General features: G+C 64.7%; 1 protein-coding gene across 4 annotated transcripts; it reads left to right on the forward strand.

The window, feature by feature from the left end:
• Positions 1–3417: 3417 nt before the first annotated feature.
• SEMA6B (semaphorin 6B) lies at positions 3418–24344 on the forward strand. 4 transcript variants are annotated; one of them, XM_040589768.1, is made up of 17 exons: positions 3418–3572; positions 17137–17285; positions 17558–17687; positions 17992–18052; positions 18146–18208; positions 18602–18703; positions 18842–18932; positions 19017–19136; positions 19242–19330; positions 19437–19654; positions 19780–19911; positions 20595–20744; positions 21620–21814; positions 22425–22565; positions 22811–22888; positions 23089–23147; positions 23248–24344. In XM_040589768.1, the coding sequence occupies exons 2-17, from the start codon at positions 17171–17173 to the stop codon at positions 24234–24236; spliced, it is 2733 nt and encodes a 910-aa protein (XP_040445702.1). In that variant the 5' UTR covers positions 3418–3572; positions 17137–17170; the 3' UTR covers positions 24237–24344. The 4 variants fall into 4 exon arrangements, with proteins under 4 accessions (XP_040445702.1, XP_040445701.1, XP_040445700.1 ...); XM_040589767.1 differs by lacking the exon at positions 3418–3572 and adding an exon at positions 13222–13680; XM_040589765.1 differs by lacking the exon at positions 3418–3572 and adding an exon at positions 15509–15744.
• Positions 24345–24711: the final 367 nt, after the last annotated feature.

Below are 24711 nucleotides of genomic sequence, written 5' to 3' on the forward strand. Positions count from 1 at the left end.
TACACATGTGCATTCATACAGTGGCATGCACACATAGGTGCACACGTGCACATGCATGGATAGGTGCACACATGCATGCACTCACATGCATTTACAGTGTGCACACATCGCATATGCATGTGCACACACACACGCACACACACAGACCTCAGCCCTGCCCCAGTCTCCCCATCACCTTGCCTCTGTCACTAGGTGCCTCTGTGCCTCAGTTTTCCCACCCTCCCAGCCACAAAGCCCTCGGCACCAGGACTCACCCCCACCTTACTCCACACACAGCACCCATGGGTCCCTGCACCCCCAGGGACCATGGGAGGGGGGGCACAACTTCCCACCCCACACACCAGCAGCACCCACAGGGTCCCCACCTTGAGGGGCTGGGCGATGGTGGGGATGGATGGAAGCCACCCCTCCGGAGCAGCACCCATCCCGGGGGAGCAGGGCTGACTCCCCACCCTGTTCCCTATCTCAGGGGCCAGCTGCTGCTCCCAGATCCAGGCGCAGGGAGATCTGGGCCAGGATAAGGTGGAATTAAGGGAGTAACGTGGGAATTATCTCCCCCTTCTATCTGGCTTTCTCCTATTCTGGTTTTTATTGATTTTCCCAGCTCCGCCATGGCCCAGCCCAGCCCTCGGGTGACACCATGCCTGGAGCATCTCCGGGCCAGCACCCAGTGCTGGGTGCTGTGGGCACCCATCCAAGGGGAGGAGATGGGCTCAGCCTGGGAGGATGCTGCACAATTCCCAGTTTGCCCAGTTCATCCCATTAGGAGGGCTGCAGGGCAAGGCAGGGCCTTCCCACAGGTGCAGACGGGCAGTGAACAGCAGCAATTAGGAGCGAGGCAATTAGCGGGGTTAAGCTCACTGCATAGTGCAGGGCTGGGAGCACGTCTAGGGGAGTTTCCATGGCAGGACTAACGCGGTGTGCCCTGCCTGCCCCCCCCTGCCCAGCTTCCCCCCCGCGAGGGCTGTGGGTGGGGGGCGCACCTGGGGCTGGGTGCAAGGGATGTCCCTGAAGAAATGGTGCTGGAGGCTGGTGCCCATCCAGGGAGGGAGCACAGGGAGGTGAGGACCCCCAGGCCACAGTATCTGACCCCCCCCAGACGGCAGTGCTGCGTGCCAGGCTGCCCCCGAGGCTGGTGGGGCAGGCAGTGTCCCTGTCCCTGGGGACCCCCTGTGCCCCAGGTCCCTTTTGGGGACCAGCCCTGCATCCCTCTGCCCCACTGGGAGGAAGGCCGGGGGCTGCCGGGGGCACATCACCATATGGGGGGGGGTCCTGACAGAGGGGGGGGACTGCCAGTGAGGATGGGGGCTGCTGCTGTGAAGGGGCTGCTCCCCAAAATTCCTGCCTGGGTCCCAGGGCTGGGGGGACCAGGGGGGTGCTGGGGCAGGTGTGGGGGCTGCAGCTCACACCCCACACCACCCCACATGCTCGGTGTGCACGAGGCCAGTGGGGCACATGCACATGGGGGCCAACCTCTACCCCTGGACCCCCCCAGACCCCAGCAGAGAACGGCACCACTCATCACATGTGTGGCTGCAGGATTTACGGCGAGGCAATTAGCTCCTCTGCCAGTCGGTCTATTGCCAAAAGGTCAAATAAACTCCGAAGCCTGGGAATAAATCTCTGTACGGAGCCTGCGGATCAGAGCAGCCCCCCCGAGCTGCGGTTTTCCAGAATGTCAGCCAAAATCCCTGCCCGGGAGGGTTCCTGTGACCGTCGTGGCTGTGGGATTTTGGGTGCTGTGAGACGTCAGGGTGCCATGGGATGTGAGGGTGCCAGGATGCTTTGGGATGTCAGGGTGCTGCAGGATATTAGGGTGCCATGGGATATTAGGGTTCCATGGGGTGCCAGGGTGCTTTGGGATGTCGGGGTGCTATGGGATGCCAGCGTGCTGTGGGATAATTAGGATGCCACGGGATGTGGAGGTGCCACGGGATGTCGGGGTGCTATGGGATATTGATGTTCAGCAAAAAGCATCTCGGCAATGCTTGCAGGACGCATGATAATTGGGGAGGAATTAATTCAGAGGAGTGTTGATTAGCCTTAATTAGCGCAAATTTGGCCAGTGTGGCGAGCAGAGGGTGTGTGAACAGGTCAAGGGGCTCAGCTGTGTCCCCTCAGTGTCCCCTTGGGGACAGTGACTCAGGCGCTGAGTCACGGCTGTGGTTTCCTTCCCCTGGGGACCCCCCCCAGCACGGGCAGCCCAGTGCCCCCCCCCCCCCCCCCCCGGGCGTAGCCCTGGGGACCGGCAGGGGTGGGAGAGGCAGGAAGAGGTGAATCAACAGCAGCGTTAGGAACCTCCTGCTTGCCAGGGCAGGCTGAACACTGGCCACAGCTCAGTGCACCCATGACACTCAGGGAGGTGGCACAGGAGGCCCAGCGGGCCACGGGGCCATGACCCCGGTGCCACACCCGGTGGCATCACCCATGGCACACTGGCACACCCCGGCACCTTGGGGGGCTCAGCCGAGAATTCCCGTGCTGAGCTTTGGGGGCGGGGGGGGGGAGATGGTTTATTTCTGACTGCCCTGATTTGGGTTTTTTTGGGGAAAGTTCAGCTAAAACAGGCTGGGGAAGCAGATGGCGGGGGGGGGTTGGGGGGGGGGGTGGCGGTGGCAAAGCGCTAAAGCAGTGAAATCCAAGCAGCATCTCCCGCCACACTGGGTCCCCAGCCTGGGTGCCAGCCCCAGCCCCTGCTGTGCCCCCCACCCAGACACCCACCCTGGCATCAGCTGCACCCTGCGGGGGGGGGGGCAGGTTTGGTCTCCCCTCGCTGCAGTTGTTGGGTGCAGGGCAGCTCAGAGTGCAGGGGGAAACTGAGGCAGGGGCTGCGTGTGTCACACCAGCTGGCAGTGCTGGGGGCGACCCCCTTGGGCAAGGGGAAACTGAGGCAGGGGCTGGCGGTGCCACTTCTGCAGTGCCAGAGAGGGGAGGGGGGAGAGCCACCTTGCCGGGGGCGTGCAAGGCTGAGGATAGGTGGGGGGACAGTCCCAGCCCCCCTCCGTGCTGGGGAAGAGGGGAAACTGAGGCACGGGGTGTGGGGAAGTCCGACCTAGTGCCCCTTCGTGCTGGGAAAGGGGGAAAACTGAGGCGGGGGGTGGGGGGGTCCGTCCCATCCCCCCTCCGTGCAGCGGGAGGCAGAGGGAGGGATGCCCTCCCGCCGGGGGGGGCCGGGGCAGGCGGGAACGGCTCCCCCCGTCTCTCCCCTCCTCCCGGGGGCGGGGGGCCCGAGGCCGGGCCGGGCCGCCCCCCCGGGGCGGGGGCAGGGCGGGGGGCGCAGCCGCTCCGGGAGCGGCGGCGGCGGCGGCGGCAGCGGCTCCTCCAGCGCCGCGGTTGCCGGAGCGGCCCCGGTGCAGCCGCAGCCACCGGGCGGGCCCGGCCCCGGCTCCGGCCGCGGCCCCCCCGCGCCCCCCCCGCGCCGCCCGCGGCCCCGCCCCGCCCGGGCTCCGGTGCTCCGGTGCCTCCCGCCGCGGCGGAGCGGAGCGGGGCCGGGCCGAGCCGCGCTGCCGGCAGGCGCAGGTGCGCGGTGCCCCGGGCGCCCCCCCGGACCCCCCCCACCCCGGGACAGCGAGGTAAGAGCGCGGCCGGGCCCCCCCTCCCGCCCCCCCAGCGCTGCGGGCCGGTATCCGTGTGTCGTGTGTCCCCCCCCCCCCCCGGTTTATCCCCCCCGCTCCCCATCGGCTGCCCCTCCCGGGGAGGGGGGTTGCAGTGCTGGGGGGGGATGGGAGGAAAGGGGTGCCCCCCCCCGCCCTCCCCCCTCCCGCCGCCGGCGGCTGCTGCATTGGGAAGCGGCGCTTTTGTTAGCGGCTCTCCGGGCGGAGCGGGCGGAACCTTGAAGGGTCACGGGCTGGAGGTGCCCCCCCGGCCCCCCCGCACCCCCGGCCCCCCCAGCGTGCACCCCTCTGATCCCCTTCCCTGCACCCTGAGGGCCCCCTGCACCGCGCCGCTCCCCCAGCACCTCCATCCTGCATCCCCATCCCCACCCCAGCACTCCTGGGGCCCCCACCGGCCCCCCCCAGTCCTCACCCCGGGGACCCCTCGCCCCCCCCGGCACCCCGGCTAGCCTGCCGGCACCCTGATCCTGCCCCCCTAGCCCACCCCAGCACCCCGGCGAGCCTCCCCGCACCCCCATGCCCCCCCCAGCACCTTGGTCTCCAACCCCCTGCACCCCTGTGCCCCCCCCAGCACCCTGATCCTCCCCAGCATCCTGATCCTGTACCACCGTCTCCCCCCAGCACCTTGATCCCGCACCCTTGAGCCCCCCCCCCAGCCCCTCAGTCCCGCACCCAGCCCCCCCCAGCACCCAGTCCCACCCCCCATCCCCTCCCACACCCCCATCCCACCCATCAGCACCCCGGGCCGGCACCCCGACACCCTGCCAGCCCCGGGACACGATAATGGGCTCGAGGTGCTGAGGCACCGGGGGCGGGGGGGGCACCCCCCGGGCTAGGAGAATGGACATGGGGGAGGGTCCCTGCTTCATCGGGCTTCGTTTTGTCTCTGCCACTTCTTTGGGAAGCAGCCAGGGCTTGTTGTTTTAGGGAGGCAGAAAAAGGGGGGGCTGGTGTGTGCCCCCCACCCCATGCAGACTCTGCTGGGCTGCGGGGGTTGGAGGGGCTGAAATGGGGGGGCCGTCTAATGCAGCTCCAGAAAGGGCAGTGGGGAGCAGTGAGGGCTCAGCTGGGGGGTGTTGTAGCCCCCCCACAAAAAAAAATAACCCTGCAAGACTGGGGGAAACAGAGCCCCCACAAACTGGGGGGTCCCTGGCTCCGTCTTGCTGGAGCTGTGACTTGGTGAGAACAAGGGATGTGGGGGGGGGGCACCTGGCAGAAGTGGGGCACCCCTGGTGGATGGAGGGGGGGGCTGGCAGCCCCCAGCATCAGGGCAGGGCTGGACAGCCCCATGCAGACAGCGGCTGTGGGGCTGGGGGGGGGCTGTTTCCCCCCTTTTGGGGCTCAGCAATGTTGTGTCATCTGCAGATTTGGGGCTGGGGGGGGGGGGTAACTCTGAAATAACATAAGGTGGGGGGTGCTGAGCCCAACCCCCCGTTGCCCTCACCACAACATGCCCTGGGCCCCCCCGCCCCCCCCCCCCCCAGCCTGACCTCCATTGCTCCCACATAACCCAGAGCAGTTAGAGTGCTGCCCCCCCCCCAGCCTCCGCCTGCCCCAGCTGGACCCCCCCGTGGCGTGGGAGGGAGTGGGGAGCCCCATCCCTGCATGGGGAGCTTTGGAGGGGGGGAAGCTTCCCCCAGGAGAGCAGGGGAGGGGCACGGGGCTATGCTGTCAGCTTGGGGTGACCTTGGGTGAGCGCTGCCTCCTGTTGTGCCTCAGTTTCCCCTCTGCCAAATGAGGCCATGAGCGGGGGAGTCGTGCAGTGGGGAGCCCCCCTGCCCTCGGTGTTGGGTGCTGCACAACCCCTCCACCCACCCTGCGGAGCAGTTGGGGTGGGGGGACACCTGCCACGACCAACCACCCCTTGGGGACACCCACCTCTGCTTGCCCCCAGTGCCTGGGGGAGGGACACACAGGGATGGCACATGCGGCACCCCTGGCCCCCCCACCGGGCCCCCACACCCCAGTCTGGTCGGGTCTGGGTTTGGCCCCAGCGGAGCCGCATCCTGCTCTGGGAATGCACTGGAGGGGGTCGCAGCTGAGCCCCTCGTCCTGCCGAGACAATCCCGAGGAAGGAGTGCATTAGCTTGGGGGGAGCCCTCTGTGTCCCCCTTGGCAATTTTAGCCACAATTTAGGGCCTGAACTGGTGACACTAGAGGGCAGCTCCCGGCTCCGCACACAGCACAGCCGGCCGGTGCAGGATCCGGCCCTGGATGCCAGGGCCCTGGCATCGCACTGTCTTCCCCCCTCAGCACCCAGCCATGGGGGTGGCGTTTGCAGGTGCGTGTCCCCGCTGGATGATGAGAGCCCGATCTGGGCAGGTGCTGAGCCTGGGCAGTGATGCTCTGCCTGCCCCACCGAGACGCCCCTTTTGCAGCATCCCCGGGGTGACACGGGAATTGGGTCACTGCTGTCACCGGGGCACGTGGCTGCAGTGGGGAGGTTTTGTGCATGGGGCGGGGGGCTGGAGGTGGTCCCTGCGGGGGTCGCATTCAGGTTCTGAGGATGTTGGGGGGCAACTCAGCCCCCACCAGCGCCGCCAGTGCCGCCGGTGTTTCAGCTGCGGGGGAGGCGGCTCATTTCTCCCCCCCCCCCGGGAGCCGCTTCCCAACATGTTTTTGCTGCCGTTCTTATAAACAAAGGGAAATAACCAAATTTACCGCCCCCACCCCCCCGGCAGTGGCAAAGCCCCTGGCAAACCCCAGTGACCGCAGCGGTCTAGAGGTGGCCATGCACACGTGTGCATGTGTGTGCATGTGTGCACACACGTGTGGCTGCACGCTCCCTGGGACAGAGCTGCCCTCAGCTGCTGAGGGGTTATGGGGGTCCTGGTCCTTGCCCTAAACCGGGAGGTTTTCAGTGGTTTTGGAGCTCCGAGCCCTGCCAGGAGCCCCAAGTCACGGGGCAGGGTGGTGACGTGCCGGGGTTGGGTGTCACTGTCCCCTTCTCACGCCCCCTCGGTCCTCGGAGCCGGCATCCCTTGCAGCTTGAGCTCTACATGCCACGTGATGGTTGGTTTGGCTCCCAGTTAAACCAGTGGCTCCTGGGAGAGCTTTTCCCACCAGCTCCGCCGTACCAGTGCTGGGGGGGCTCAGCCTGGCCGCGAGGCCCGTGCCGGCATGATGCTCGCCGGCTACCGGCGCTGGATGCAGATCCCTGCTGCAGTGCCGGATGCAGTTTGTATCCTTAGACAAGCTCGAATATTTTTAATTAAACCTGCCAGTTGGGATGCGATTTAATTTTTCAGTGGGCTGAGCTGCGCCGGCCCCTTGGTGCATCTCCTGCACCGGGGCCGCTCCAGCCATATCTATTTCCCGGTGTTGCCTTTGCTGAGGTTTTCCTACCAGCATGGACCGCGGTGTTAACCAGAGCAGCTTTCTCCGTGCCGGCATCTCTGGCTGTGCCAGGCGAGCGGGTTGCCAGCGGCCTGGGCAGGATGGTTTCGCGATGGTGCTGGTGAGGTGGCATCCAGCTGGTGTTCGGCAACATAAACAGTAGTAAAGAAAACCAAGGAGCTTGGCTCCATCTGGGCTGTGCCACGGTGCCTGCTTAACCCATCTGTGCCCGATTGCCGCCAGCATCACCCCATCGCCCCTGGCAGCATGGGAGCTGTGTCCTGGGGGGGTTCTGGGGGCTCTTCCCATCCCTCCGTCCCCAGGATGGTAACGGAGGTGGCTACCCGAGCGTGGTACCCAAAAGGATGCTGCCGTATCCCCGGCAGCACCCAACCCCACCATGGAGGGGACCCAGTGGCCCTGGGGACACCCTGCAATTAGTCCCTGGGGACCTTTGGGCTGCAGTTGTGCCCCCCGAAAGGGGTGACGGAGGTTTCGGTTCCCTTCACGAAGGCAGGAGAAAGAGGAAGAGCAATCGTCTGGTGCGGAAGGAGATCCCAGCGGGGCTGCCTTGTGCTAACAGGATTTTACTCCCTATTTAATTACAATTTTGTCAAATTAAAAAAAAAAAAGAGGGGAGGGGGGGGGCGAGAAAAGATCCCTCTCATCTCTTTGTGGTGGTTCCTGGCAGCCAGTTAATTAAACAGTGGCTGGTGAAGCCACTCGTCCCCAGAGAAGGTCCCAAGGGACCTCAGCCCCAGAGCTTGGCAGTCACCCCTTGGTTCCAGTTCCTCCCAGTTCAGCCCAGTTCAGCCTGCTGGCAGCAAGGCCAGCCATAGTCGTGGCAGTGGTGTGCCGATGTGCCGTGGCTAATCCCCGGCTCTTCCCTGTGTAATCCTGCCCGCTGGGATAATCTCATCAAACCCAGCAGCACCGCGGCTGAGCTCAGTGCCGGGTTTGGTGCCGGGTGGATCTGGGGGAGGTGGGGGGGACGTGGGGACCCGGGGGGAGCGGCGGCTGCAGGTGCACCCTCAGCGGGGCGATGTGGGGCTGTGGATGCCCGTGGGGCGCTTGTGCATCAGGTGGGGAAACTGAGGCACAGAGCAGGTGTCAGCATGTGGTTTTGCAGTAGCTGGAGGGGGACCAGGACAGGGGGTGGCAGCCACTCCATCCCAGCACCGAAAACAAACCCAAGGAGATGGAGGAGAGCAGGCTGGGGAGAGGCAGGGGTGGCAGCACCCACGTGCCCCCACGGAGGGCGGCCCTGGTTTGGGCGGTGGGAGCGTAACTGGCTTTGATTATCAGCCCCATCCATCATCTCCTGCCGGGGGATGTCAGATAAAGCGCTGGGAAATCAGGAAGCGTTAAGAAGACGATTTGGGAGGCTGGGAGCTGGGATCTGTCCTTGCCCTGCTTGGGGCCGGATCCTGCCCAGGGCAGCAGGTAGGGAGCGTGGAGCTGCAAATAACGCCAGCAGCTGCCCCAGCACCGCCTGCGCCCTATCCTTCATGTCACCTTTCGGGAAGCGAGCTGGTGTGGCATGAGGTCAGTGCTGGGAATAGCCCAGGAGCATGGCCCAGGGCCTGATCCTGCCCAGCTGGGTGGAGAGGGGCTGCCTGGTATGGGGGTGCTCCGCGCCCCCGACCCCAAGCACCCTGGTCAGAGCCACGGTGCACACGCATGTGCACTGCACAGCCCCTGCTGCTTACATGCACCATACGTGCACGTGAGTCTCATGCACACGCGTGTGCCCATTCACCAGCCCTGTGCACAGATGTGTGTGTACCCTCACACGTGCACAACAGCACACACACCCCAGTCCTGTGTGCACAGACATGCACAGCACTCCTGTGCACACCCATCCCTGCACACCCCCCACATACATGACAGCTGGTGTGTGGGCACCAGCACACATGTGATGCGCCGTGCACAGTCACCTGCATACATGTGACAACTGGTGCACACACCACGACCTGCACACAGATGACACCCGGTGTGCATACATCTGCACACTTATGTGGCAGCCGGTGTGCACACCAGCATCTGCACACATGACATGTGGTGTGCATACACACAACACTCGGTGCACATGCTGACACCTGCACACACATGATGGTGCACACACACTGGCACATGTGTGCCAGACACATGTGCCAGCTGGTGCACACACCAACACCTCTGCACACATACCTGCACACACATGACACCCAGTGTGCACAGACACATCACACCTGGTACCCACATGCCTGCACACGTGTGTCAGCCGGCTCATATGCTGGCACCTGCACATGTGACACCCACTGCACACACACATGTGACCCGTGGTGCACACACACACACCTGCACACATGTGACATCCCGTGCACACACACCCGCACACAGATGACACTCTGCACATCCGACAGAGCCACCCAGGCAACAGGGACCTTTGTCACCCATCCTGCCATGAGCTTTCCAGTGCTGGTGGCTGGGAGCACGTGGTGGTGGTGGAGTGGGGGCTGGGCCCGTGCCGGCCTGGTGGGCGCCGGTGGCCGAGCAGGCTTTGCCGGAGCTGGTAGGAGAACAAGGAGCTGTTTCGAGGGCAGCGAGGAAACACCTGACCTTCCGGCGAGGCGGCAAGCGCGGAGGCGGTGGCGCTGGGCGCGCACCCGTGAACAATGGCCCTTTGTTCCGTGCCGCCACTGGCATCCCACATCCCAGCCTGCATCCCATCCAGCATCCTGCATCCCGCATCCCAGCCTGCATCCTGCATCCCACATCCCATATTCCAGCCTTCAGCCTGCATCCCAGCCTGCATCCCATCCTGCATTCTGCATCCCATCCAGCATTCCGCATCCCATCCAGCATCCTGCCCTGCATCCCACATCACAGCCTGCATTCCAGCCTGCATCTTGCACCCCACTCTGCATCCCGTCCTGCATCCCTTATCGCATCCTGCATCCCACTCCACATCCTGCATCCCACACCACATCCCACTCCAAATCCGACATCTCACATCCCGCCCTCCATCCCACATCCTGCATCCCACGCCACATCCCATCCCGTGCCCCGGTAGTGCCGCAGTGCCAGAACCCAGCACCCACACTAGCTGGGCTCCTGCACACCCCGCAGCTCAGCTAGGGCTCCTGGTGCCCCGGTGCTGGGGTGCCACTGGCTCACGGTGCGGGACAGATCCCGTCTGTCCCCGGCCACCGCGGGAGCAGGACCCGCCAATGCGGGTGCCACCACTGAAGCCTTTGAACTTGGCATTTGCAGAGCAGAGAGCAGGATCAGCGGGGTCGCAGCCTGCGGCCTCACCGTGAGGAGGAGGAGGGGGTGGCTGGGTGAAGGCTGGGTTCACGTGCTGTGGCGTGCACCCCGGCAGCCACCTTCCGCCCTCCTGGCACACCAGCCATACTGGGAGCCACTGGCCGGAGCGGGTTCACCAGGGGTGGCCATGGTCCCTGTCCCCACTGGAGTCCCCACCCCCTGATGTCCCCAGAAGGTGGGTGGCTCAGAGGCAGGAGAAGGAGGGTCTGCAGAGCAGGTGCCCTGGGTGGCAGCCCTGGGACCTCCATCACTGAGGGGACAGTGTGATGCTGGGCACAGTGACACAGCGGGTCTGAGACCTCCGTCACCGAGGGGAGAGCATGATGCTGGGGACAGTGACACAGTGGGTCTGAGATCTCCATCACCGAGGGGAGAGCATGATGCTGGGGACGGTGACACCCCAGGGGCTGTCACCCTGCGGTGCTCACCCACACCCCTTGCCCCTCTCTGCGCTGTTTGACCAAGTAGATATTTAATCTTATTTAACTCTAAATAAGTGTTTTGAAGCGTAGAAATCTGAACTGGTGGCGCGGGCTCCTGGGCTGGGAGCAATTAAAAGCCCTATTTTCCCGGCCAGAGCAGAGCAGCCGAGCGCAGCCAGCGCGGGGGAGGCCGAAATGGAAATCAAACCACCAAAAACAACACCTCGACTTTATTAAGGCTTAAAAAATGAGCGGGCTGAGGGGCTGAGCGCCTGCTCCTGCCTTGCCGGCACCTCCTCGGCTCTCCCGGCCGCTGGGGTCGGGGTGGTGACTGGGGGGTCTCCTGCATGGAGCTGGGTTTGCCTGTGGCGATGGAGCCAGGAGCTGCGTGTCCCTGCGCCCGCTTGGGGACAGGGCATCCTGGGGACATGGGCTCCATGGGGACAGAGACCCCTGGGGATACCGATCCCTGGGGATGGGGGCACCCTAGGGATGGGAATCCCTGGGGATGGGGCTCCCTGGGGACAGGGTACCCTGGTGACATGGGCTCCATAGGGATGGGGGCACCTGGGGACATGGGGTCCCTGGGAATGGGGATCCCTTGGTATGGGGATCCCTGGGGATGAGGGCACCTGGGGGACAAGGCTCCCTGAGGATGGGGCACCCTGGAAACAGGGTTCCTTGGGGATGTGGGCACCCTGGGGATGGGGTACCCCGGGGATATGGTTCCTTGGGGACATGGGCTCCCTGGGGATGTGGGCTTCCTGGGGACATGGTTCCTTGGGGATGTGGGCACCCTGGGGATGGGGCACCCTGGGGTGCACAGAGGAGGTGTGGTCCAAGGGACTGGCAGGACCTTGGGAGGGGGCTCCCAGGAGCAGTGGCCAGGCTTGGGGCAGGAGCAGCAGGTTCCCCCTTCCCACACCAAGGGGAAACTGAGGCACAAGGCTGGAAGCAGTGACTCAGACCTGCTGTCACCGGTGGGACCTGTCTGTGGCCACCCATGGCTGTGGTGGCCCTGGGGCCATGTGGGTGCCAGGGTGAGGCTTGGCAGCCAAGGGGACCCAGCAAGGGTGCAGAACCCCTGGGGAGACCGGGGAGGATGAGGGGGGTGAGTGCCTCTGGGGACAAGGGGGACAAGGGGGATGGCTGTCTTGGAGGGACAGGAGGGACATGGGGGGATGTGCCCCTTTGGGGACAAGGGGGGATGAGCACTTTGGGGGACAAGGTAATGAGTGCCCCTGGGGACAAGGGGGGTGACAGTCCTTGGGGGGGACATGAGGACATGTGTGTCTGCAGGGACAAGTGCCCTGGGGGAACCAGCAGGACAGGAGGGTCCATGTGCCCTGGGGGGAGAAGGGCTGTGAACTGGGGGGGACAGCACCCCACCTGCCACCCCCCTGTCCCCTCCATGGGGTTTATTTTGACGTGAAGCGTGATGCCTCCTCGGTAGGAAACCGTGCTTAATATGCAGATTAGTATGTATTTAATACGCAAATTACCGTGCAGCTCTGGCCAGCCACCAGCACTGCCCTGGCACGGTGGAAGGGACATGCCAGGGGCACCCAGCACCCATGGGTGTCACCCGGCGGGTACTAAAGGTGCTGACAGCACCCAGCAGCTCATGTCACCCTGGGCACCCACGGTAGGTGACAGGTGTGAGGACAAAGCCACCCAAAGTGACGGGGGGTGGGGGTGGGGGGGGTGTTGGGGGTGTCTTTACCGTCCCAGAGCCCATGTCAAGGGATAAGACCCCCTTGGTGTCTGGGGGTCCAGGATGTGCTGGGGTACCGGGCTGTCCCGGGGGGACTCAGACGCCTGGGTCCCCACCCAGGGGGGTCGTGGACGATGGGGAGGGGACAAGGGACAGGGACGGGGGCTATAAACGGCAGCTGTAAGCAGAGCTGGTAACCGGAGCGGGAGGCCCGGGGGGACATTTGAGCCGCCGGCGGGGCCACAGAAGCGTCAAGGTAAATGGTGGGTGCTGTGTGTGTCCCCCTCGCCACGCCGGTAGCCCCCCCCAGTCCCTGTCACCCGCAGGGGGACCTCACCGATGCTGGGTCCACCCCATCTTCATGCCCCCCCCCCAGCTCTGGGGGTGCTAACTGCCTGCAGCCCCCCCGGACCCCCCTCGGGAGGTGCTGCTTGGCAGAGGCGGGGGGGGGGGGGGGGGACACATGGCAGGGGCCAGGGCCAGGGCCAGCCCGCGGTGCCAGGTGGCCGGGGTGACATTTGCTCCGTCCCCGCCGTGGGGACAGCTGCTTCCTGGCTCTGCCATCTGAACCGGCCCGGAACGGAAACCCGGGGGGGGGGGGGGGGCTGAGCCCCCCAGCCCCGGCGGCAGCAGCAGCAGCTGGGTTGGGGGGGGTCCCCACGATTATTTCGGGGAGGGGTCTCCTGCTGGTGACCCCCAAACCCCCTCTGTGGCAGTGGGGGGTGACCCCCTGTGTCACTCCGCCGAGCAAGGGATGCTCTGGGGACCAGCTGCTACGTTTCAGGGGGCTGAGGCCGGGGGGGGGGGCGCATTTCCCTTAACACTGCTTATAAGGACCTCATTAGCATATCTAATTGTTGATTGCTTATTGGCGCTGGGTACTTTCTAAAGGAAATTACCCCAGATACTATATAAAATCTGGCATTAGTCCTGTGAAAAGGGAAAGGATTTAGATACCGAGATTATGCGCGGGCGGGGGGGAGTGTCAATAACGCACCCCTTGTCAGATGGCTGCTAACGAACCCTGGTTAATTAGGGGCTGGTGTCGGCTCGTGCTGGGCCGCTGCTGCCATTATCCCCCCGAAGTTGTATTTTAAGGGATTTCAAGGGCTGGTGTCCCCCCCTTTTTCCCAGCGTTCCCCCCTTTTCCCGGTGTGTGTCCCCCCGCGCCTTTCCCGGTGCCTTTCTGATGGGTTTGTGTCCCGAGGCTGAGCCAGCTGGATGGAATCCGGGATCCCACGGGAATGAGCCCAACCGGGATCAGCTCCGGGTGCGGCGATGGCCGGTGAGGATGGGGGGTGACAACCGGGTGGGTGATGCTTTGGGAAGGGATGCTGTGGTGCCGCCTGGGGGGTCCCATGGGTGCCCCCCCCCCCCTCAGCTTCCCGGCTGTAGTGACAGGTGCTGGGGTGGGGGGGGTGGGGGGTGGCTCCGGTTACGGTGACATCAGCCCTACCTTCCCACCTGGCGCGGGTGGGGGGCGCGGGCCCCCCTCCCCTGGGGGTCCTCGGGGGGGGTCTGTGACAGCTGGGCTGCTTTCGGGACGCCGGAGCCCCTAGCGCCGTCGGGGCGTCCTGGGGTGGGGGGGACCCACCCCCACCCCCAGCTATGGGACCCAGCCGTCCGGGACCCCCCCTCCGAGTGGTGGGGACAGTGGTGGCGGTGCCATAGGCAGTGGCCGGCGGAGCTCAGGTGGGCAGATCGGGGGTCTTGGGGGGGGCAGAGCCGGGGTACTGGGAGGGGGGGGCATGAGGCGTGCCTAGATGCCATGGGGAGGGGCTCCCATCCCTGGGAAAGGGGGACAGCATACCCCCCCGCAGCAGGCCGAGGGTTAGGGGGAGATGGCTTGCAGCAGCCCCCAAGGAATGGCAAACTGAGGGGCTTCCCCTCCTTCCTTCCCCCTCACCCTTGTGATGGGGGCTGGGGAGATGCTGCGGGGGTTGGGGGGGAGGACAGCAAGCAGCTTGCGCACACAGCCCACCCCTTCCAAACCTTTGTGCGCAGAGCACGAGGGCTGAGCGCGCTTTCAGATGGGGAAACTGAGGCACGGACCTGGGGGCTGCAGGAAGGACAGGGACAAGGGACATGCCCAAGGCTGTTCAGCTGTGCGGTGTCAGAACCATCCAGGCTGGAGACCCCGGTTCCCCCCGGAGTCCCCAGCACACCCCTGGCACAGCCGCCCTGTCCCCCCACGCTGCCTCAGTTTCCCCCCAGCCATATGCTGGGGACACCCATGGTGACTGTCCCCTCTCCCCTGGCACCGCTGTGAATGGGTCCCTGTTTGCCAACCCCCCTCCCTGCCGCGCCCCCCTCCCTGGCAGCCCCCTCCCCAGCGGCCCCCTCCTCCCCGCTGCCTTCGGTGCCTTTTCTTTGCCCACACAATCGCAGGCATTTATGGTGCCGGAGGCTCTGGTTACCCTGCGCCCGCTCCTGTCACCATGCAGGCTGGAGGGGACAGTGACACCAGACCCCCAGCTTGGGGTTACAGGCACCCGAGGCAGTGACACGACCTCCCCCCACCCCAAATCCCACCCGGCATGGGTGGATTCTCATGTGTCTGATATATGCTGAGCCCTTTTCTTAGGCTGCTTTTTGAGGTCCCTCCGGTGCCTGGGGACCTGCAGGGATGCTTAAATGTGGTGGGTTTTGGATGCTGCTGGTGTCAGCCATGGGGGGACAATTGTGACGTGGGGACATCGTTATCCAAGCACGATGGCTTCTTTGGGCAACAAGGCTGGGTGAGGAGCCCCTAAGGGGAGGCTGGGGGATGGGGGTGGGTGGCTCTGGGGGAGCCCCCTAATTCAGCACCAGTGGTAAAAGCCTCTGAGGCTTTAATTACAGCAATAAAATTGTTAATGGCTTTTATAAAATAGCTGAGGCATAAAAAAATATATTAAAAAATAGGAATTTCCAAGCTGGGGCCCATCCTGGCCAGGTTGTCACCCATGGCACACTGCCACCAGCCTGGCTGCACCGCAGGTGCCGTGGGTGACAAACCGGCAGCTCCCTGTGCCAAAACCAGCTCGTTTCCCTCTTTTTGGGGAAAAAATCCCCTTTATCCCACTCCTTGGCATGAAGTCACCGGCACCACCGAACCCCTGGGTTGCTTTTGGTGTTTGCTGCGGTAGTGCCACGGTTGTGCTGCCAGCTCAGCCGCACTGGGCTTTGAGGCACTGTTTGCTCTTGCAGGCACTCGTTAGTTATTTTTAATAGAAATATATAAAAAAATGAATAAGGGGCGATGCCATTTGCTCCTTGGGCAGGTGGGGAAACTGAGGCACAGACCGTTCCACAGCTGGTTATCCCAGCCCTGCCTGGCTGTGGCCGTGCCCAGGAGGCCACCAGGGAGGTGAGTCCATCTGTGCCTGGCTCACTGCCCCAGAGGGGCTGTGACACAATGGGGACAGGGTCAGTTGTCCCTGGGGGACTGTGACACTGTGGGGGTGGTATTGGATGTCCCCATAGGGCTGTGACCATGTGGGGATGGGGTCAGTTGTCCCCAGGGGCTATGACACCATGGGGGTAGGGTCAGTTGTCCCCAGGGGCCGTGACACCATGCGGATGGCATTGGGTGTCCCCAGGGGCTGTGACCATGTGGGGATGTTGTTGGATGTCCGTGGGGACAGAGCTGGGTGTCCTTGGGGATGTGACATCCTGAGGATGGGGTCTGTTGTCCCTGAGGGCTGGGTCACTGCAGGGACCAGGTCAGGTGTCCATGGGGTCTGTGACACCATGGGGATGGGGTCAGCTGTCCCCAGGAACTGTGACACCAGGGTCAATTCCCACTGGGGCAGGGCCTGTGGCACAGCAGGGTCAGGGTCAGATGCCCCAGAGGCTACGACACCGCAGAGGGGACCAGGGTGGGAACAGTGCCAGGTCACACCACAGAGGGGACGGGGATGAGGATGAGTCTCCCCACTGGTGCTGCCCCACGTCCAGGCACCATGACCTCCAGCCCACACAATGTCACTCGTCCTTGGTCCCCACAGGGGACATGGTGGCAGGAGGGCGACAGTTCGATCACACCCGCTCCATGCTCTCATGGAATTGATAATCAATTAAATCCTCGCCTGGCTGCTAATTAGCCAGCCTTCCCCCATCCCCACTGCCCCACGGGGAAGGGTGGCAGGACAGTGACAGTGGCCTGGTGCAGTGCAGGGATGGTGGTGGTGGCCCTGGGGCTGTCCGGCTGCGGGGGTGCCATGGCACATGGTGCTTCAATGTGTCCGCAGGGATTTTCCAAGCTGTCCCAACGGCATTTTGGATAGGGAAGAGTCTCACTGGCTTCCCCCATGTCCCTATGTCCCCACACCCCTGTGTCCCCATGTCCCCAGCCCTGCCATGCCAGCACACACTGGTTTAATTCCCCCATGGGTTGTTGGTGGTCAGCCTGCCAGTAAAGCCCCAGTTTGGGCCCAGTAGCCCCAGTGTGGAGCAGCGCAGGCGCTGGGAGTGGCTCGGCGGGGGCGCGGGGGCTGCTTTTCCCAGCATATTTGAAATTCTTCAGCCGAGGAAGGACTGGCTTCCCCATCGCCAACCCCAGCCGCATCCCGTGCTGGCCCCTCACCGCTGGCACTGGCCCAGTGCCTGCCGGAGCCTTAATCCCCCACCCGAGACCCCCCCAGGACCCCAGCACTGGTGATGGGTTTGGGGTGTGGGGGGGTCAGCGGCAGGGAATGGGGAGGGAACCCAGGTGACTGGGTGGGTGCTGCCCCCCTCCCACCTCTCCCCATGCCCACAGGTGCGGTGGGTGCCCATCCGTGCTGGGGGCCACCATGGGGCCACCACCTTGCGTCCCCCTCGTCCTGCTGCTCCTGCTCGTGGCGGAGAGGACGGCTCACGGCACCTTCCCCGAGGAGCCCGGCCCCATTGCCGTGGCCCCCGAGGACTGTGAGTGCCCACCTGGGGGGGGCGGGGGGGGCAGGGTGCTGCATTGATGCGCAAGGGGGGGACACAGCTCGACACAGAGATGGGATGGGGTTTTGGGGTGCTTTGGGGTGAAGGCAGGAGGGAGTCACCCATGGGCAGGGGTTTTGGGGTGAAGGCAGGAGGGGGCATCTATGGCAGGGCTGGGTGAAGGAGGTTGCCCTGGCTGGCTGGGGCAACCAGTGTGGGTAGGGGTCCCCCAAGCAGTCTGTGACCCCCCCGGTGTCTCCCCCCAGATCTGAAGCACTATGCCGTTTTTGTGGGCCATGGGACAAGCCACCTGGCCGGCTCCGAGGGTGGGGGGACCCAGCGCCTCAACATCCAGCGTATCCTCAAGGTCAACCGGACCCTCTTCATCGGGGACAGGTCTGAACTGCCCGCAGTCCCCCAAAGTCCCCCTGCAAGGGGTGGGCACCCAACACCCACCCCCAACCCTCTTTGCTGGGGAGGGACCTCACTACCTGCCCTAGGCACCCCAAAATCTGCTGTGGGGCACTTGGGGGGGGCGGTGATGTTCACTGCTCACCCCAGCACCCCAAACCTTTTTGGGGGATGGTGGCGGATCCCACACACCCCCAACATACCTCACTGGGGGGCACATCCCTGGGGTGCCCCCAGCATCACAGCTGGGAGCCCTGCAGGTTGGTAACACCCGTGTCCCCCTCCCCAGGGACAACGTCTACCGCGTCAGCCTGGAGACCACTGGTGCTGGTGAGATGCGATACCACCGGGTAAGTGCCGAGCCCCCCAGGTGCTGTGGGGTGCCAGGGGGGTGCTGCCAGCTTCTTCCCGGCCCCATGCTGGGATTTCTGCCCCCCCTGCAGAAGCTGACCTGGCGCTCGAACCAGCACGACATCAGCATCTGCCGGATGAAGGGGAAACACGAGGTATGGGGTAGGGGGTCCGCATCCCGTGGGACCCCCCCAGGTGGCGGCCGAGCACCCTCTGCATCCACTGTCACAGGGACAAGGCCACCCTGTTTTCCCCCCAAAGTGTCACCCACCACCTCCCCGCTCCCTGCCAGTGGCTGTGGCTCTGTGATTTATTGGCCGCTTGGATAATTGGGTTTGTAATTAATTCTTTCGGGCCCGTGGATCGGAGCAGGCACAGCCCAGCATCTGCCAGAAATCCAATTTCCATATAAATGCCATTTTTGGGGTGAAAACACACCCCCCCCCAACCCAGACCCTTGTAGCGATGGAGGCCTGAGTGGGAGCACCCAGGGGTGGGGTGGGGGGGTCCAGGTGCCGAGGGATGACGGTCCCCTCTCCCTGGCACAGGCAGAGTGCCGTAACTTCATCAAGGTGCTGCTGGTGCGCAACGAGAGCCTGCTCTTCATCTGCGGCACCAATGCCTTCAACCCCGTCTGCGCCAACTACAGCGTGAGTGCCCCCCACCCTCGCCAGGATGGGGACACTTGGGACCCCACGTGTGTCCCCCACCGTCTCTGGGTGCCACCGAGGCAGCCCGGACCCTGCTGCTGCGTGGCATTGCTCCCAGCCCCGTCTTACCCCCTGTAGATGGACACACTGGAGCCCGTCGGGGACAACATCAGTGGCATGGCCCGGTGTCCCTACGACCCCAAGCACGCCAACGTGGCCCTCTTCACAGGTCAGTGCTGGCATCACCGGTGCCATGCCGGGTGCTCTGCGTGGTGCCCCCCCCGCGCTCGGCTGATGCCCCTCTCCCGTGCAGGGGGGATGCTCTTCACCGCCACGGTGACAGATTTCCTGGCCATCGACGCCGTCATCTACCGCAGCCTAGGGGACAGCCCGACCCTCCGCACTGTCAAACATGACTCCAAATGGTTCAAAGGTGCCTCCTCCGGCGTGATGCCACCATGTGCCATGCCAAGACGTGGCACTTGTCCCCTTTTCACACCACCCTAGGACATCCCTGACCCTGCCACTGTCCCTGCAGAGCCCTACTTCGTGCATGCCGTGGAATGGAGGAGCCACGTCTACTTCTTCTTCCGGGAGATCGCCATGGAGTTCAACTACCTGGAGAAGGTGGGAGACATCCCCATGGTGGCCCGAGACACCCAAAGTGGGGACAGGGACAAGGGGACGGTCATCAGGGTTGGGTACCAGGTGATGATGGGTGTCCACCCCACAGGTGGTGGTGTCCCGGGTGGCCCGGGTGTGCAAGAACGACATGGGGGGCTCGCAGCGGGTGCTGGAGAAGCAGTGGACCTCCTTCCTCAAGGCCCGGCTCAACTGCTCTGTGCCGGGTGACTCACATTTCTACTTCAACGTCATCCAAGCTGTGACGGACATCCTGGAGCTGGATGGCCGCCCTGTGGTCCTGGCTGTCTTCTCCACGCCTGCTAACAGGTTGGACCCTCTTATACCCTGCCAAGACCCCTGGGGCTGGGCTAGGATCCCCTGGTGTGCCCCAGTGCCCATGGGGGACATGGGGGATGGGTTGAGGTGTTCACCCCGTGCCCGCATCCCCCCAGCATCCCCGGCTCGGCTGTCTGCGCCTTTGACATGACCCAAGTGGCCGCAGTCTTTGAGGGACGTTTCCGGGAGCAGAAATCGCCCGAGTCCATCTGGACACCCGTGCCGGAGGACATGGTGCCAAAGCCCCGGTGAGTGACACGCTGCAGGGACAGGGACAGCCAGGCTGGGACCGCCAGGAAGGGGCATGGGAATTGTGATGGGGACAGGGACAGCAAGGCTTGGATTGGCAGGAAGGGGCATGGGAATTGGGATGGGGACAGGGACAGCCAGGGCGGGTACCCACAGGGATTGATGGCAGTGGGTATAGGGTCAGGGATGGGGACAGGGACAGGGCTGGGGACAGGAATTATCAGGGCTGGTACCCACAGGGAGTGTGGTGGGGATGGGGGGGATGATGGGATGGGGATGATGATGGGGACAGGGATGGGGATGGGGACAGGGACAGCTAGCACTGGTACCTGCAGGGACAGTGATAGGAGGGTCATGGATGGGGACGGGGACAGGGATGAGGGCAGAAATGATCAGGATGGGTACCCACAGGGAGCGTGGTGGGGATGGGGGGGATGATGGGGACAAGGGATGGTGATGGGGACAGGGATAGGGTTGGCAAGGGCTGGTATTGGCAGGGACGGTGGCGGGGGTGGAGTAGGAACAGGGATGGGGACAGGGACAGTCAGGGCTGACACCAGCAGGAAGGGTAGTGGGGATGGGGACGGGGGCACAGGGACGGTGACAGCCAGGGCCAGTACCAGCTGGGCTGGGGACAGGGCCAGCGTGGCTGTGGGGATGCTGAGCCGTGCTGTGGCTGCAGGCCTGGGTGCTGCGCATCCCCGGGGATGCGCTACAACTCCTCCAGCACCTTCCCCGACGAGATCCTCAACTTCGTCAAGACGCACCCGCTGATGGACGAGGCGGTGCCGTCCCTGGGCAATGCACCCTGGATCCTCCGCACCATGAGCCGGTGAGCACCCCAGGGCAGGATGTGGCCCAGGGAGGGGCGGTGGGGGCAGTGGGTGCTGGCCGGAGCCTCTTGCACTGCCCTTGCACATGCATGAGAGCGCTGGGAGACCTGATAAATCTCATACACTTTGCAGTCAAGATTGTCTCATCCTAATTAAATCTGCCTTAATTGCTGCTTGATGGGGAATTAATCAAGCGGCACTCTCAGGCCGCAGCCTCCTGCCAGCAGGGCAGCCAGAGCGCACACGGGGGACAGGGACACGGGGCTGGGGCTGGGGACATGAGGCTGAGAGTGGGCATGTGGGGCTGGGGACACAAGGCTGGGGACAGGGACGTGGGGCTGGGGACACAAGGCTGGGGACAGGGGTGTGGGGCTGGGACTGGGGACAGGGATGTGGGGCTGGGGATGCGAATCTGGGGCACAAGTCTGCAGACAGGCCTGTGGGCTGGGGACAGGGACACAAGGCTGGGATGGGGATATGAGGCTGGGGATGGGAATGGGGCCTGGGGACCGGCTGGGATCCTACCATGGGATCAGGCTGGCTCCTTAGTGGGGTCTGAGCTGGATCCCAGCTGGGATCGGGGTGGAATCCAGGCTGGCCTCAGGCAGGATGGGGGCAGGATCCTGAGTGGGATCTGGGATGAGTCGTGGGTGGGATCTGGGATGGGTCTGGCTGGGTCCTGGCCAGAATCTGGACTAGTTTCCCTTTGGGATCTGCCGTGCTTCTTGGGGACTCCCTGCTCTGGGCCAGCCACAGCACAGCCTGTCCATCCCTGGGGAAGGTCCCAACCCCTCACCCCCGCCTCAGTTACCCCCTCCCGGGGGACACACAGGCTCCTATGGCCCCCAACACCTGCCCCATTCACGCCACGCAGGTACCAGCTCCGCAAAATCGTGGTGGACAATGCAGCAGGGCCGTGGGGCAACCACACCGTGGTCTTCCTGGGCTCCAGCACCGGCACCGTCCTCAAGTTCCTCATCCAGCCCAACGCCAGCACCAACCCCACGCCCATGCCCCCCGGCAGCCAGAGCGTCTTCCTGGAGGAGTTTGAGACCTACCACCCTGGGAGGTGGGTGCTGGGGTGCTGGGAGGGAGGGGAGGGGAGGAGTGGGTGGGTGAGGGTGGTCAGATGGGTGGGTGGGTGCATGCATGTTTGGGTAGATGGGTGGGTGGGTGTTGGATGGATGGAGGAGGATTGAGTGGTTGGATGGGTGGGTGGGTGTTGGATGGATGGGTGGGTGGGTGATGGATGGATGGAGGAGGATTGAGTGGGTGGATGGGTGGGTGGGTGCATGGATGGATGGGCGGGCAGGTAAATGGGTGGGTGGGTGTTGGATAGGTGGTTGGATGAGTGATTGGGTGAGTGGTTGGAGAGCTGGATGGATGGGGGTGGTTGAATGGGTGGGGGCATGAGGAGATAGGTGGATGGGTGAGATGTTTAGGGGGGAATTAACTGACAGTTGCAAGATGACAGGGGAGGATGGATGAGGTGGTTGGGGGTAAGTGGGTGAGATGGATGGATGGATGGGTGGTTGGAGGGGATGGGTCAGAGGGATGCAAGGGGTGAGCGGGTGAAGGGGTAAGATGCCCTCCTGTGAACCAGCCTACGCTGGAACCAGCTCCATGGTGGCAGGCGTGGGGCAGGGCCAGGACCACGTTGAGCTCTGCCCTGTCCCCAGGTGTGGTCGGGACACGGAGGACGAGCGGCGGCTCCTGGGGCTGGAGCTGGACAAGGCGGCGGGGTCGCTGCTGCTGGCCTTCCCGCCCTGCGTGGCCAGGGTGCCCGTGGCTCGCTGCCAGCAGCACTCGGGCTGCATGAAGTGAGTGCGCCCGCCTCAGCCGCCCCCCGGGGTGGGCAGGCATCGCTGCGGGGGGCCGTGCGAGGAGCAGGGGGGGCTACCTCCATATCCCAGGAATTTGCCCTGCGCCGGGATCTGGCTGGGAAGGGCTCAGCATGGCTGGGAACACAGCCGGGGAAACTGAGGCACGGCACAGTGTGGGGGCCAGGGTGCTGCCCCCCCCCACCCCCGTGTCGGGGCTCATCCTGACTCTCTGCTCCTGCCAGGAACTGCCTCGGGAGCCGGGACCCCTACTGTGGCTGGACACCTGAGGGCTCCTGCATCTTCCTGGAGCCCAGCCCCAGGTAATGCTGTCAGGCCCGGTGGGGGCGGGGGGGCACTGGGGGACACAGGAGGTGGGGACAGAAGGGTCTCAGGAGCTCCTGCAACCCCCTACTGCTGAGACCCAGCAAAATCATGGCTTGCTGAAGCGAGCTGAGAGCCCTCTGCCAGGTGATTTGGGACCAGCTGACACCCCCCCCACCCCCAATTTGCACCCCCCTAGGGTGGCCTTTGAGCAGGACATCGCTGGTGGCAGCACATCCCACCTGGGCGAGTGCGACGGTGAGTAGTGGGCAGGGATGGGGATGGGGGCATGGCGGTGGCACTACCAGGTCCGTGCCACGGCTGTCCCCTGACGCGTGTCCCCCCTGCCACCCCCCAGGGCTGGTGACAGAGAGCTTTGTGGACGAGCCAGATGGGCTGGTATCGGTGAACCTGTTGGTGATCTCCTCCGTAGCCGCCTTCGTCATCGGTGCCGTCATCTCTGGCTTCAGCGTCTGCTGGTTCATTGGCCACCGGGACCGCAAGGAGCTGGCGCGCCGCAAGGACAAGGAGACCATCCTGGCGCACAGTGAGTCGGTGGTGAGCGTCAGCCGGCTGGGCGAGCGGCGGGCACGCGGCGGGCAACCCGGCGCCTTGCTGGCCCCGCTCATGCCCAACGGGTGGCCCAAGGAGTTGGGGAAGGTCACCCAACACGACCTGGACTCGGGGGTCCTGCCCACGCCGGAGCAGACCCCGTTGCAGCAGAAACGCTGCCCCGGCACCCTCCAAAACTGCACCTGGGAGCAGAGTCACAACATCATCAATGCCGCGTTGCGGGACCCTGGTGGATCTGGCACAACCGGCACCGGTGCTGGGCGGCTGCACGCCGGCTCCGGCCGCCCGGCTCGCGGCATCCCCCTCTCCTGCCACACCATCCTGGTGGACCAGGAGCTGGAGGCCGAACTCAGCGACTCCTCGGGTGATGGGCATTGGGGTCTGGACCCCCAGGAGGGTCCCCGCACCCGGCAACACCCACCCACCGGTGCCCGCCGCCCACCCCGCAGCTCCTACGGTGACTTCACCAGCACGCCGCACCCCAGCCCCGATCGCCGGCGGGTGGTTTCGGCACCCGGTGGGGAGGGGGGAGACTTTACTGAGGGGCCACCCTGGCACCCTGAGCAGCTGAACTTCAATGCCAACAATGGCACAGGCCGCCCCGGCGTCCACCTCAAGAGGAACCACACGTTCAACAGTGGCGAGGTGCCAGCGGGGGGTTACGGGCGACATGGCACAGCACCACGGGCACCCGGTGCTGGGCCCCCCCGGGCGCTGACGGACCTGCACCACCTCCTGCGCTATGGCGTGGAGCGGACTCCCTCGGGAAAATAGGGTCCCACCCTGCGTGTGTCCCCCGGTCCCAAGACACTGATGGGGTCCCCCGGCTCCCTGGGGACAGGGAAGGGTGGCCGGGGCAGCAGCTGTGGGCAGGGGGTGAGATGCTGCGTGGGTGGGGGGGGGGACAGGCACCCCCTGGGTGCCCCTGGATGGGGTTTGGGGGTGTCCCCAGCCAGCGTGGGGCAGTGCCCCACACTCTGGATTCTTGGTCCTGGGGAGGGGGGGTCTGTCCATCCCATCCTCTCCCCAGGCTGGACCCAGGGACCGCAGCACCCTGGGTGGGGGATCCCTGGGAGGCAGCAGGATGGACGCACGGGCACGGCCGAGGCAGAGCAGGGCTGTTCCCCCCAGCCCACAGCCCCTCCGCCCTGTCAGCGGCACCCAGGGGGCCTTGTGGGTGCTGCCGGCACCCTGGGGACACCTGGCCAGGGAGTGCCACCAGGGTGCGTTGATTGTGGTGGTGGGACAT

Source organism: Falco naumanni, chromosome 4, assembly GCF_017639655.2.
Source record: "Falco naumanni isolate bFalNau1 chromosome 4, bFalNau1.pat, whole genome shotgun sequence".
NCBI classification, from domain to species: domain Eukaryota; kingdom Metazoa; phylum Chordata; class Aves; order Falconiformes; family Falconidae; genus Falco; species Falco naumanni.